At 45.2% G+C, this 13,709-nt stretch overlaps 2 protein-coding genes, 1 non-coding gene and 1 pseudogene across 3 annotated transcripts in view; 1 reads left to right on the top strand and 3 right to left on the bottom strand.

Moving 5' to 3' along the window:
* NCAPD2 (non-SMC condensin I complex subunit D2) overlaps positions 1 to 3,454 on the bottom strand; it is a 29,061-nt gene extending 25,607 nt beyond the window's left edge. The window contains exons 1-5 of the mRNA XM_033172817.1: positions 3,279 to 3,454; positions 2,035 to 2,110; positions 1,187 to 1,245; positions 563 to 744; positions 63 to 196 (exon numbers count right to left, since the gene is read on the bottom strand). Of these exons, the coding sequence (XP_033028708.1) occupies positions 63 to 196; positions 563 to 744; positions 1,187 to 1,245; positions 2,035 to 2,110; positions 3,279 to 3,423 (596 nt within the window). The 5' untranslated portion in view covers positions 3,424 to 3,454. The remainder of the gene's footprint in view (positions 1 to 62; positions 197 to 562; positions 745 to 1,186; positions 1,246 to 2,034; positions 2,111 to 3,278) is intronic.
* On the bottom strand, positions 820 to 1,137 carry LOC117061343. The gene has a single exon (XR_004428076.1). It is a non-coding gene; the product is annotated as a small nucleolar RNA U85 (small nucleolar RNA).
* Positions 3,455 to 5,315: 1,861 nt separating the features above from the next.
* MRPL51 (mitochondrial ribosomal protein L51) lies at positions 5,316 to 11,029 on the top strand. The gene is made up of 3 exons (XM_033173031.1): positions 5,316 to 5,483; positions 9,710 to 9,817; positions 10,646 to 11,029. The coding sequence occupies exons 1-3, from the start codon at positions 5,396 to 5,398 to the stop codon at positions 10,840 to 10,842; spliced, it is 393 nt and encodes a 130-aa protein (XP_033028922.1). The 5' UTR covers positions 5,316 to 5,395; the 3' UTR covers positions 10,843 to 11,029.
* On the bottom strand, positions 6,967 to 8,374 carry LOC117060636 (annotated as a pseudogene).
* Positions 11,030 to 13,709: the final 2,680 nt, after the last annotated feature.

Here is a 13,709-nt window from a genome sequence, read left to right as displayed (position 1 = left end):
AGTATGCTTTCAGAGACCTTGCCCAGAAACAGCTTCCTGTTCAACCCCTCCAACATTCACACCTGATAAACTCTTCCTCCACTACAAAACTGTTCCACAGGCGATGAAGGTCCAGCTGAAGTAACTGCGTGAGCAGCTGCACGACGTGTTGCCTTTCCTCCTCCCATAGAAAGCCTTTAGCCTGGCTCTTCTTACCCTGTTAACGAAAATGCAAGGCATCAACTCCAGGTGTGAGTGGAAGAGAAGAATGAGCACACACAATACCCCTTCACGAATTAGGTTCCACAAGTTCAAATTGCACTCCCAAGATCAATGCACTTTGGGCAGCTGAATGTGTGCGTCTTTCCCCCTTCAGATGTTCCATACAACACATGAAGTTGGTAGTGGGCGGAGCTTGCGGTGGAAGGCCGTGTCCCTATTTAAGTTCTCAGCTTACATTTTATGTATCAATTATTTTTATCATACAACTTGAAAGACTGATTTTAATTTGACTTTGGGGCAACTGTCCAGAGATAAAAAGGGCCATCTTAAGCCCAGTAAGTTTTCAGATTCAGCCTTCTACCTTCTTCTTGGAATCCAGCCCCACCGGGTTGCTTCTGCCACACTCTATTTCAAAAGCCTCCACCAGCCGTGCTAGTAGGTAGCAGTTCATCTTGAGAGCATTATGGTGAAGAGCACGAAGTGAAGGTGCTAGGTCAGCATTGTTCATGATGGCTGTCAGGGCATTGGAGTGACTGGCGACAACTGTAGAGAGAAGTGGAAAGATGGATCACCAGGCATGCTCTTGGCACATATTTGCCTTAAATACAAACCCACTGCAGCTTTCAGATTACCAAAGACTTGTGATCATGTTGCCTCAAAAGCCATAACTCTGGCAGCACCCAGCAACCCATAACCCAGGCACACTAGGCTTGTCTTGTGTCCATGCCCCTGACCACTCCTTGCAACACTTTGCAAGAGATGGATGCCTCCTCCAGAAAGAAAGCCATAAGGAATGGGATATCCTGTAGGTCTGCCCTTACAGCGGACACACATAGCTTTGCACTGACCACCAAGATTACAGACCTCTATAAGGGGAATAGGCTGAGGGAGCAGCCTGCCAATGAGGTCACATTTGCCTTGATAGCATCATAAAGCTGCCAAAAAAGAAGTCACACTTTCTTTGACCTCAAGGGGCCTCACTCACCTTTCATCATCAGTTCTAGGGCATCTTCTTTAAGAGCAGCATCAACAGTTCTGAAGTGGCTGCCGGGCAGAGATGTGAAGTTCAAAAAGGGGAAAGCAAGAGCCAGGTTCAGTTCAGAACTGCATTCAGTGACCCCAGCTCCTAAGACAGACTTTTAAAGTACATTATGTAATGCAAGGCCTGCATCTGCTGTTGGATCAGAGACAGGTTAGGAATGCTACTGGTGTACCACCCACACTACTGCTTTACAGCTTCCCTGACTGAGGTTGTCTCAGGTGTGATCCTGGAGCAACCCAGAACAGGGGTTTTGGATGTCTTCACTTAGGATCCAGCTTGGGAGTTCACAGCCTCCAATGGTCTTTCTCAAATGGTCATTGGTCCAAAGCACAGAGCAAAGCACACCTTCAACTTAGTCTGTGCACTTTGGGGAGGGTGGCAGTCTGGAAATAGGTGGAGTGGTTATCACCTTGTTGTGATGGGCAGTCCACTTACAGGTGAGGTTTGGATTTACAGTGACAATTCTCCCCTGCAAGGGGGGGGGGACTAGTTAGATAGCCCACCCCTGCAGACTGAAGGTATCTTATTCCTAACTACTCTAGGTTTCCTCCCCAGTGGATAGAGCAGGTGATCCTACTGAGGCACTAGTCTTATGATGGAATGGTGAGACTTGTAGGGCCATTGACATGATCACTCCTGACAGCCCTCTCCTATGCTGTGCAGACCACTTTGTTCCTGGGTATACCGAGCAGCTGCATTACCATTAAGAAAAGGGCCCCAGGGACTCTCAACCCCGAAAGGCTGAACTCTTTCTAATAATAGCAATAGTGCTTCTGAGCATGAAAACTCACTGTAGGATACTGTACACTGTATCAAAATGCTGCAGGATAGCAAGAGCTCCTTGTGTGCGAAAAACTGTCCGAAATGCTGGAGAGAGAGAGAGAGAGAAAGAAAGAAAGAACACACATGAGAGCCAAATTTTATATAGCTGACTAGGCTATGACTCACTGTGACTTAAATCAGTGTACTTCCAATTACTGCCCTTAATGCTGTTCAGCATCAGAGGAAAGTAAACAACGGAGCACAGCTGGTTCAGCTCTAGCTCTGCTAGCTTTAAAAAGGGATTCACAGTAGATAGATCTATTAACAGCCATTAGCCACAAAAGCATACCTGTCAAGTGTCCCAATTTTCCAGGGACAGTCTTGGAATGACGAAAGCCATCCCAGCTTGATTTGATCCTGGAATGTCCCCATTTCCCCCGCTAGTGCTGCAGCACAGTGATAAGAAACACCATGGTGCATCTGCAGCAAAATAACTGGATGCCTTCACCTGCCACAAAGCATGTCTTTCCCCATATTGGTCTCCACAGCCACAGCAGATGCTGCTACTTTCCAATAGCTTGACCTCACCCCCAAAGGCAAACATGATGTTAATGACCTTGGGTTCTTAGTAGTGATACTAGAAGGGCAGTAAAGAATTCTTATTTGCCTTCCTCCACTCAACTTCAGTTTCTCCAGGGGTGGCTAATCTAACACTCTACAGATGTTGCTGGATTTGCAACTTGCACGAAGCCCTAGGCCACTACCTCTTCGTGACCCCATGGACCAGAGCACGCCAGGCACCCCTATCCTCCACCGCCTCCCGCAGTTTGGCCAAACTCATGCCAGTCGCTTCGAGAACACTGTCCAACCATCTCATCCTCTGTCGTCCCCTTCTCCTTGTGCCCTCCATCTTTCCCAACACCAGGGTCTTTTCCAGGGAGTCTTCTCTTCTCATGAGGTGTCCAAAGCCTATCAACTTCCTTCCCTCCCGCCTCATGGCTTTCAAAATTAACCTTTATATCATTGCATTTTGTACGTTTTCCAATTCTAATTACACTCACAATTCTGTGATTCTCATGCAGTCCACCTGTTTTCTCTGGGAACGCACACACACACGTATATATACACACACACACACACATATATATCACGGCCTCTCAGGCTGCACGGTTACTCGGGAGTAAGCCCGGCTCAGATGAAGGCGGGAGGGGGTCTTACTCCCGAGTAGGCATGCCCCGAGCCCCGGCTACCTCAGCACTCGCCTCCTACCCACCTGCCAGCTGCCCCGGGAGCTGTTTAGGGGGCAGCACCTCCTGCACCACGTACTGCGAGGGCCCCGCGCCGCGGAGCAAGTCGGATGGCGACAAGGGCAGGCTGAACTCCCAGGAGGGGGCCGCGGGCGGAGGAGCGTCGGCCATGGCCGCTTCGGAAGCGCGGGCGGAAAATCCCCTCGGGCGAGACCCGGAGAGCCGACCAGGGGAGTCCTTGGAACACGACCAGCCCGCCGGCCGTGCCTCAGCGAATTGGGAAAGGCGCGGGAAGCGCGAAACGGCCTGATCGCAGCTCTCCAGCGCGCGCACAAACACACCCACCGGCCAATAGAGACAGAGGAAAGGAGAAGACGAAATGCGCGCCGCCACTTCGAACGCTACCCGCTCGCCCAATCACGACGCTGAGCCCGGCCACCCCAATCACGTGCAGAGGGCCAGGTTCTCTAACGGTCCAAAATTCCACTTAGAGCAGCCTCGGAAGAGCTTAGCCAAAAGTATAGAGATGTGAAAGTACCCGATACTTCCGAGACGGAACTTTTTGATGCCCTCCAGATGTTTTGAGACTTGTAGGCCAAAAACACCTGGAGGGCCGAGGTTGAGGAAGACTGCCTTTGGCGTTAGTTTCTTTAGCGTAGGAGGTGAGAGTTGTCTTTTCTTTTTACGACTACTGAAATATAGTCTTTCCCCCAGCTCCTTAAGTGACACAATCAGTACTTTTTCGGGGGGGGGCGCGGGGGGGGGTGCATACCCCTAAACATTTTGTGCATCTAAGTTTGGCCTCATTCAGGGGCAGTATTTCAATGAGTAGGAAAATGAGAGTACCCCTAAACATTTTTTAAATACAAAAACGCACTGGACACAATTAATCAGATCACGTTCAAATGAGGAACGAAAGCAGTCTTGTTGATGCTACTTTGCCCCACAGAATCGAGGTATGTAAAGGTCTCATTCCGCGCTCATCGTCAACTGTGGCTAAATTAGTGGCAGCAAAATTCTGGAAATCTCTGGAGAGAAAAGCTTTTCGAAGCTGGATCTCGCAAGTGCGGGCACCGTTCCTTTATGGACAAATTAACTGTTTTTTACAAACGGGGGGGGGGCGACTTTCTGTACAACACTCTGCAAAATCGACTGAACATGGTTTCTTTCCATCCACCATCACCACATGGAAACATTATGGAACGACACTTTTATTTGACAGCTTTCATTGGAATATAAGTCACCACAAGTCTCTCGCCAATATTTATTTTCTTTCTTCTTGTTAAGGCTCTGCATTCCACTTCTACAATTATTCATTAAGTATTTTGTGCACTGTATTGTTATTTGCCATTTAAAATAAATGAAATACGTTTTTTTTTAAAAAATAAGCTAAACAGGAGCTCATGGATTTTTAAAAAAGTGTTTTTAAAACATCTGAAAAGTATAATACGACTCCATGCAAATCAGTTAAGCTCAATGTTTCTGCAAAGAACTGAGCAGTGGATCGCAAATTAAGGAAGTGGCATTTACAGGTACCTGGAAGATTTTTTTGTTCGTAAGAGTCCCAAATACAGTAGTCTCATCACCAGCCCATCTTTTAATCTGCTATATTCAAAGTGAACTGCACTGGAGGTATAACCTACCCACAGGCTACTGTCAATTAAAACGCCCCTCCCCGATCGCAGTTGAATTATCATAACATTGCAGTGAGTGTTTATAAGCAATAACCAATTAAGCACGCAAAATACTACGCACGTTTGAAAAAAGGATGAGTTTAGGTCTTCTCTACCATCTTTTCTTTCTAGGTAGGGAGATGCTGTAATCCATTCAAAGCCAAGATAAAATCCCGAATTTCTTCACTGATTTCTTTAGGCAGCTCACTCCCCCCCCCCATTATTTTATTTAAAGCGTGCTTTGTTTCTTTCTTAACCCCTTTTATTCAGCCCTAAACAAGTATTCCAGATTGCTTTGCATTTCCCCCCGCTTCCTAGCTCTATGGTAATTTCATTAAAAAAAGAAAACCCCTGACCGGAAGCTGTGTGGAAGCGATGCATTCTGGGAAGGTCCCAAGATGGCCGAAGTTGACTTCTGAGGCCGCTATGCTTGTCTGAGCAGGGAAGCGGTTTAGTAACCTGGGATCTCGATGGCGGCGGCGCTGCTCTTGTCAGCCGCGCGGGGCTTGTTGGGCCGCAGTTTCCTTGCTCCCGACGTGAGCCGGCCATTCAGTACAGGTGAGTCAGCCCGTCTGCACGGAAGAGAAGTAGCTGCGGTTAGGGGCTGGGTGGCCGTCGCCTGGAGATGACGTCACCGGAGCCATGCCGCCGTAGTTCCCAGCTATTTCAATGCTTAGAAAGTCTACTTCGTGTATCGTGTCATCAGGGTTAGTCAAACTTGGGTCCCCCAGCTGCTGTTGGACTACAACCCCATTATCCCTAGCTAGCAGGATCAGTAGTCAGGGATGATGTGAATTGTAGTCCCAACAGCAGCTGGGGACCCAACTTTTGAGTAACATTAGCTTTATTTTTAATTTTATTTTTAAAAATTTCTATACTGCTTTATATTTTTAAGAAAAATCTCAAAGCGGTTTATTAAAGGAGTAAAACATAAAACAATCTGAAGAAAGTCAAATATAGAGTATAGAGTCAATGCAGCATAACAGAAAACTAAAATGTTATCTTAAAGATTTCAAAATAAAACATTACAAAGTTGGTCAACTACAGAATACATATTTAACATAGTAGGGCTGGGTGAGTCTGGGCTTCTGTGAGCTTGTTCACTCAGATTAGAAGCAAATTCTGCTAGTTTTAATGTGTTTTGCTTCCTGGTGACTTAATCCCTAGAAAGAATTCCTAGGTAGCTTTCATCTCTGTTGGGCGCATGTAGACTTGACTTCAGTGGGGAACACTCCTGCAGAGGGGTGGATCCAACCCTTCTTGTGAGGGGTGCTTGTGGGGTGTCCCTGTTTAATACTGTGGTGATGGTGGGTAATCCTTTAAGGGTCATAACTACAGTATGTTCTGCTTTGTTTCTGGGCCCAGTTTAATATGCCAGTTTCCCCTCCTATAAAGTGCCACATGGGTCCTCAGACTTCAGTACCTGAAGGAACACTTTTTTTCCATCTGTCCCATGAGGTTATCAGCAGAAGCCCTACTCCAAGAACTCTCGCTGAAATATTGTACATTTTCTCCAGAGCAGATTTTCAGGAAGCACACAGGAGATTGCAGGCAGAAGAGGAAATCAGTGGACATTATCTCCCCTTGCCCTTCTATCAGCAGGAGCAATCCATAAGCAGAACACTGCTTGTAGGATCCAGCTCCCATGTATTTGGCCAAGATCAGTAACTGGAGTCTGTCAAATATTTATTCTTTAGCATCTTGCTCTATCTAGCTCATTCAGTGTCTCTCGTGGCACATTGATGATCAAAGACTTTCACATTCTAATTAAATTAGAAATGAAAACTTGAAGGGCCCGACAGCTGCTCCAAGATTAAGAAGCCCATTCTTTAATGTGAATTGTGTTTGGACCAAGTTTTTGTCCTATTTTGAGGGAAAAGGTAAACAAGTATGCTGATAAAAGGATACAAAAAGAAACTAAAATCTGTTGTATTTCTGGGTGGTCTCATGATGTCTGGTTCTCCCACAATTTCCTCTTGAGCATGGTTAGTGGCCAATAGTGTGAATGCCAGCAAAAAGCTCCCATATTACCGGGTAATTACAGGGAGAATCAAATGACATGATATCCCTGTCCACTGCATCTTCTGCAGGCTGTGCTGGCAGTGCCTAAGTTTATATAACCAATTTCTCTGCAATGCAATACCCGAACTACAGCAAAGATTGAATAATATGTGGTTGCTGGATTAGGATTGAATTGAAATACATAGCAATCCTAAAATTTCAAATCATATTTTGCCTCATCAAATGCTTAGAGTGCCAAGTTTGTTTTCAAAGAACATGAGAGGCTGCGTACTATTTAGAACAGTCAAAATCTATATGAATATAGCATTAACCCTACTAAAAGGCTGAGAACTTCTAAACCAGAATGAACAACTTTCATCCTCTATAGCCATTCCAATTCCAAGCATGAGAGGTTCAGTTATTAGGAAGGGTTAATCCAGGGAACTATTGTCAGGGAAGCACACTGCAGATTTGCCTCCTCTCATGGGCCATACCTCTCTACTACATGTTGCTCTTTGGCATCTCTTGATGCAGTCTGCCAGAAATATTGGTGGGTCAAAGCAGCTTTGGCTGAGATGCGTCTGTTGCGATAATACAGTAATAGTTGCATCAGCAAGTCTCGTCCAGCTCGGTCCAAGTTTGGAATTAACACCTTTCTCGGCCATTTTGGGAAATTCCCTTTGTAATCCAGAAGTTGTCACTCCTGGCCACGATGATTCAGTAGGTGTACCAAGAGTGTGGAAAATACGGAAAAGCTGATTGATTTCGGAGTCCCCAGGAAAAAAAGGCTTTTCTGGTTACCATTTCTGCAAATATGCAGCCAATGCTCCAGATATCCACAGCTGATGAGTAGAATTTACAACCTAGTAAAATTTCAGGAGCTTGAGACCATAAGGTTACAACTTCAAGAGTGTAAGTTCGCAGTGGAACACCAAAGGCTCTTGCTAGGCCAAAATCAGCTAGTTTGATGGCTCCCATTTCGTTTATAAGTAAGTTCTGGGGCTTCAGATCTCTGGATGACTCTGTGGGAGTGACAGAGGCTTACAACTTGTAGCAGTTGATAAAGGTAGCTCTTCACCAAACTTAAAGGCAGCTCCCCTGTACGAGACGAGTCCATGTACTTCTTAAGGTCCTGATTCAGATATTCAAAGACTAGATAGAGTTTCTTCTGACTGAACCACATCAAGAAGCCTAACTATGTTTGGATGTTTCAATTCTTTCAGCAGGGAGATTTCTCAAATTGCTGTACTGGGAACTCCTTCCATCTCCAAATCTAGGCGGATCTTCTTCAAAGCAACTAGCTGGCCTGTCTGTTTGTTTTTCACTTTATACACTACCCCATAGGTGCCCTCTCCAATCTTCTCTACCTTTTGGAAATCATCTTGGAACGCATCCATTCTCTGTCTTCTTACTTGCTGCTGCTCATCTAGTCTTCCATTTGCTTCCATACCCTCCTTGTGATTTTGTGCTTCTGAGTTTAAAATGATTCATTGATGGGTGCAGGTCTTAAAAACCCACTCCAGTGAATACAGTCACTCTATATAATGGTGTTAGTTTCTCAAATGTCTTGCAGTCTTCTTTTCTTTTCTTTTTTGTAATTGACCTTTTGTAATAGTTCTGTGAGGTAGATTGCTAGCTATTCCTCTTTAGAAATAGCAATCTGAGGTTTAGGGTTAATAATTCTTCCAAGGCTATACTGTGAGTCTGCAGGGGGTTTCGGCTGGGTGTTCATCAGTATGCGGATGATACCCAGCTCTACATCTCTTTTAAATCAGAACCAGTGAAGGCGGTGAAGGTCCTCTGTGAGTGCCTGGAGACGATTGAGGTTGATTTCTGACAAGACAGAAGTACTGTTTTGAGGGGACAGGGGGCAGGCGGCTGTGGAGGACTCCCTGGTCCTGAATGGTGTAGCTGTGCCCCTGAAGGAGCCTGGGAGTCATTTTGGACTCACAGCTGTCCATGGAGGCACAGGTCAGTTCTGTGTCCAGGGCAGCTGTCTACCAGCTCCATTTGGTACGGAGGTTGAAACCCTACCTGCCCACAGACTGTCTCGCCCGAGTGGTGCATGCTCTAGTTATCTCCCACTTGGACTTCTGCAATGTGCTCTACATGGGTCTACTTTTGAAGGTGACTCAGAAACTGTAATTAGAATGCAGCAACTAGACTGGTGACTGGGAGTGGCTGCTAGGACCTGCATTGGCTCCCAGTACGATTCCGAGCACAATTCAAAGTGTTGGTGCTGACCTTTAAAGCCCTTAATGGCCTTGGTCTTAATATACCTGAAGGAACGTCTCCACCCCCATCATTCAACCTGGACACCGAGGTCCAGCTCCGAGGACCTTCTGGTGGTTTCCTCACTGCGAGAACCAGGCAGAGGGACTTCTCGGTAGTGGCGTCTGCCCCGTGGAACGCCCTCCCATCAGATGTCAAAGAAATAAGCAACTATCTTACTTTTAAAAGACATCTGAAGGCAGCCCTGTTTAGGGAAGTTTTTAACGTTGAATGCTGTATTGTGTTTTTAATATTTGATTGGGAGCTGCCCAGAGTGGTTGGGGAAACCCAGCCAGATGGGTGGGGTAAAAATAATAAATTATTGCTATTATTTTATTAGCATGGGTGGACCTTGATCCCAAGTTGCCCACATCTAAATCTAACTGAGTAAGTAGTATTTTTGGACACATGCAATGTGAGAACTTCCAAGGTGAGTGCCTAAAGAACAGCTCCCAAAGGTGGAGTTTTTACAATGTCAGACCTACCATTTCTGGTCACTTTTTCTCTTCCAGGAATCCCTAACCAATTTCGTGTGAGGGAGCCCCCCCGCCCCAAACCAGTCGATCGATGGACAGAGAAACGAGCACTGTTTGGGGTCTATGACAATATTGGCATTCTGGGTAAATATTGGGGATGCAGAGTTACTGAACAGATAAATCGGGCAGCATGCAACTTTATGTCAGCAAACACAGGCTTTCTCTTCCTCTCCTCCCCACCCTGCAGCCCTCCACAGTTCCCCAATCTGCTCCGGAGGGTCCCTCAACCCATTGTTTTTTGAGGGAGGGGGAAGGGAGCTGACATGAAAGCCTCACTCTCGGGAAGATGTGTGTGCTGGCATTTGGTGACAAGCAGTAAGGGAAAGACATGTTTATCTGTTAATAGGTATTTGTTAAATAGTGCTTCCCAACCGAAGGAATGCACATGGCAGATAGTTAACTCTTTATTGTCAAGGATAACACTTAACACCCTCCCCCTCCACCACTTTATGTACCTACCCCTGTCACAGCCCAAGACTGTGCCTGCATGGCAACTTCCTCTGCTCCTCCCTTTTCAGTCCTCTCCTGGTTCTGGGAGACAGTGGTGCAGGAGAGGGTGGAGAAGCACATGGGCCCTTCACTTACCTGACCTGCTTCTTCCTCCTGTTCTTTCAACCCATCCTGTGCTCCATCCTGCAGCTCCGAAGCTTCCCCTGCCTCCGACTCTTGCCCCCTAGCCGATATAGTTCCCCAAAAATCACTGACCCCCCCTGCCTCGGGTCAGACTCCAGCTCCGGCCAGTCGCTGACAGCATTTTTATTATTACTTTCGTGCTCAGGAGGGGACAGGGCAGCATGGGTGCCTTGGGAGGTGTGTGCAAAAGAGGAAGGGGGTCAATGTCTGGCCATTCGGTCTACAGCCCCAAGGGTGACCTCTTTTTTATGTTTGTTGTATCTCTTTCTCTCTTTTTAGCGGACTTTAAGGCCCACCCCAAGGACCTGATCCTAGGCCCCAAATGGTTACGTGGCTGGCGGGGGAATGAACTTCAGAGATGCATCCGCAAAAAGAAAATGGTGGGTGACCGAATGTTCTTGGAAGATTACCACAACCTGAACAAGAGGATTAGATATTTGTACAGGCGTTATAACCGCACTGGGAAGCATCGCTGAGAGCAGCTCCTCGTTCGCTAGCATCTGTCCCGAAGAACATGGTGCAAAATATTTGCTCACGTTCTTAGGGCTCTAAAGAGAACTATGGATGTGGGAAGTTGTTCTAAGGATCTTATTCTGATTATGTTTCCATTGTATGCCACTTCATCTACCAATATATTCCTGTACAATGTACTAATGTCCCATTATGAGTGTACTGCTGTGACTTTTTTTCAGTCCAAGGGCTACATATCCTAGTAGAGATTGGGAAGGGGCATACAAGCTAGTGGTGGGTGGGGCCACTTTGTAATGTAGGCTACATTCCAACCATGCAAAAACCAGAGGCGGCTACACATATTTCCCCTCATCCTTCATCCGTGCCAAAGCAGTTGAGGGGGGTATGGAGAAGGGCCTTATTGCAAACTCAGATATATAAGCTGATTGTCAAATGTCACCTTAAACCTAGGTTACGGTCATCACAATGGAATGTCTAGGTGCCACCCCCATGAATAATAATAATAATAATAATAATAATTATTATTATTATTTTATTCCATTACAGAGAAAATAAACTCAAAGCGGTTTACAACACATTAGAACATAAAATAGAAAATCCAGAATAAAACAAATTCAGGCTTCAAGGAAAACATTTCAGATCCTTCTCTAAGTGACATCTTGCTTTCCTGATATTTATTTACCTCCTTAATTTATATAGCTTCCCCATAGCAGAAGTACTCTAGGAAGCCAATGTGGTGTATAGTCGTACCTTGGATTCCGAAAGCCTTGGGCATTTTGGCTCCCGAATGCCGCAAACCCGGAAGTGAGTGTTCCAGTTTGTGAACATTCTTTGGAACCCGAACGTCCAACGGGGCTTCCGCGGCTTCTGATTGGCTGCAGGTGCTTCCTAGTTGTAATAGCATTGCTGATCACATCAAAGTGCTTCCTGAAATCTTTGCCTATCACCCTGTTTGACAGGATGTGATTTGTGTTGTAAATGCTTTTCTGTCAGGGTTTCTGTCATCAGTCTTAAGATTGACTTGGGAATAGGCAAGGCTGTTCCCAAAAATGTGATACAGAGCAGTATCACTCTTCACAGGGAATCGGGGAAGGAAATTCAAACATGCAGGGAGCACTAATAAAATGGCAAACTAATTTGGCTGTGTAAAGTAGTTCAGAACCATTCCAGATGCAACACTGGCTGCAGTGTTACTTAAAAACACTTCAGGAGGGAAACAGAATTAAGCTCTAATGCGTCCTGAAGACCAGTGTCAAAAAACAATGCCCTCCCAAAGAAGTCAGCCTTGTTTTTTGTTTGAGATTAGAATATACGGTATTATTTCTATCAATGGTCTCCAGAGGTGAGAGGAATAATAAACTTGAAGCCAGCCATTATTTTTTGAATAATACAATATTAATAACACAAATAATCTAAATAATAAACTGCTCATCAAGGGATCAAGTAGTTTATGTATTTCATATTTTATAAGCCACTTTTCTGCATTTTTTACATAGCACACACACATATTGTGATTCATGATATTATCGCTATGTCAAATATTATGAAACCATTATCATGATGTGGACTTCAAACCGATTTTGGATGATGTATGGATACATTGCCCAGATCTACCACCATCCTGTTGCTTGTGGGAAACTAGTGAGCGGAACATTAGCGCAAGAGCACTCTCCCCTCCCATGGTTCGTAGCCACTGGTATTCAGAAGCATTGGTGCCTCCCAACTGTAGAGGCAGAGCACAGCCATCATGGCTAGTAGCCATTGATAGCCTTCTCCATGAATCTGTCTAATTGTCTTTTAAAGCCATCCAAGTTGGTGGCCATCACTGCCTCCTCGGGGAAGAGTGATGCGGGTGGCTCTGTGGTCTAAACCACTGAGCCTCTTGGGCTTGCTGTTCCATTGCGCCAAAAACGGTTTAGTCATGCTGGCCACATGACCCAGAAAGCTGTCTATGGACAAATGCCGGCTCCTTCAGCCTCAAAATCAAATTGAACTGGACTTAACCGTCCGGGGTCCTTTACCTTTTTACGTACGTCGGGGAGAGAAACCCATAGTTTGACTGTGCCCTGCTAGGGCGTGTTGAATTTTTTACCTTTCAAATTCCCAAAATAAGGGATGCTAAAAAAAAAGTTGCAACAAGACTTGGGAATTCGAAAGATATTTGGGTTAAATTAATATAATTTAGTTTTCCTTGGCAAATAACTACATCAAAAATACTCACATTTTTGAATTTTTGTGGAATTTCCAGTCATTTTAAACTTGTCTTATTATTCTTTTAAAATTGCATAAAAATAATTAAAAACGATTGCCAAGTATTTGCAGTCATGTATATATATTTTATTATTTCTATGTTATTTTATATTGTACATTACAACTACACACAAACATAATTCACTAATATGCTATAGTTGTATTTGCTTCTTTGGTAGGTTGAATGATCTTTATCAGTGTGTTAAAAATTACTTGTCCGTCAGTGCTAATACTACTGACATCCTAACTGGTGGGAATTGACCTGCAATGGCTTCTTCAAGACGGGACATTCATTCACGCATATGAGCCACCTAATTGGAACTGGCAGAGAGTTGTTGCCCTTTGAACTCCCAACTCTGCGAAATGACTGGTTCTGTTGGATCATATCAAATTGGCTTGCCAGATCTGTCTGAGAAGCTAAAAAGCAGAAACAGCCAGAAGACTTGCTGAATATGGTGCTTTGCCAACCATTCAGTGCTCAGCATGGCAGCTGAATGTGGGTTCAAGTCCCGCATTGGGCAAAAAGGCTCCTGCACAGCAGGGGGCTGGACTAGATGACCCCCGTGGTCCCTTCCAATTCTACGATTCTTCAGGCTGCAGCAAAAGACGCGTTTATCTAGTC

The sequence above is a fragment of the Lacerta agilis genome, chromosome 16 (genome assembly GCF_009819535.1).
Source record: "Lacerta agilis isolate rLacAgi1 chromosome 16, rLacAgi1.pri, whole genome shotgun sequence".
Classification (NCBI taxonomy): domain Eukaryota; kingdom Metazoa; phylum Chordata; class Lepidosauria; order Squamata; family Lacertidae; genus Lacerta; species Lacerta agilis.
The sequence above is the reverse complement of the archived record's forward strand: the minus strand, read 5'-3'. Positions and strand labels throughout refer to the sequence as shown.

What these genes read in the sequence shown, in the direction of transcription:
- MRPL51 (XM_033173031.1), top strand. Translation starts at nt 5,396, where the DNA reads ATGGCGGCGGCGCTGCTCTTGTCAGCCGCGCGGGGCTTGTTGGGCCGC. An exon ending in GAGCCGGCCATTCAGTACAG is followed by an intron (nt 5,484 to 9,709) that starts GTGAGTCAGCCC and finishes TTTCTCTTCCAG; the next exon opens with GAATCCCTAACCAATTTCGT. An exon ending in TGACAATATTGGCATTCTGG is followed by an intron (nt 9,818 to 10,645) that starts GTAAATATTGGG and finishes CTCTCTTTTTAG; the next exon opens with CGGACTTTAAGGCCCACCCC.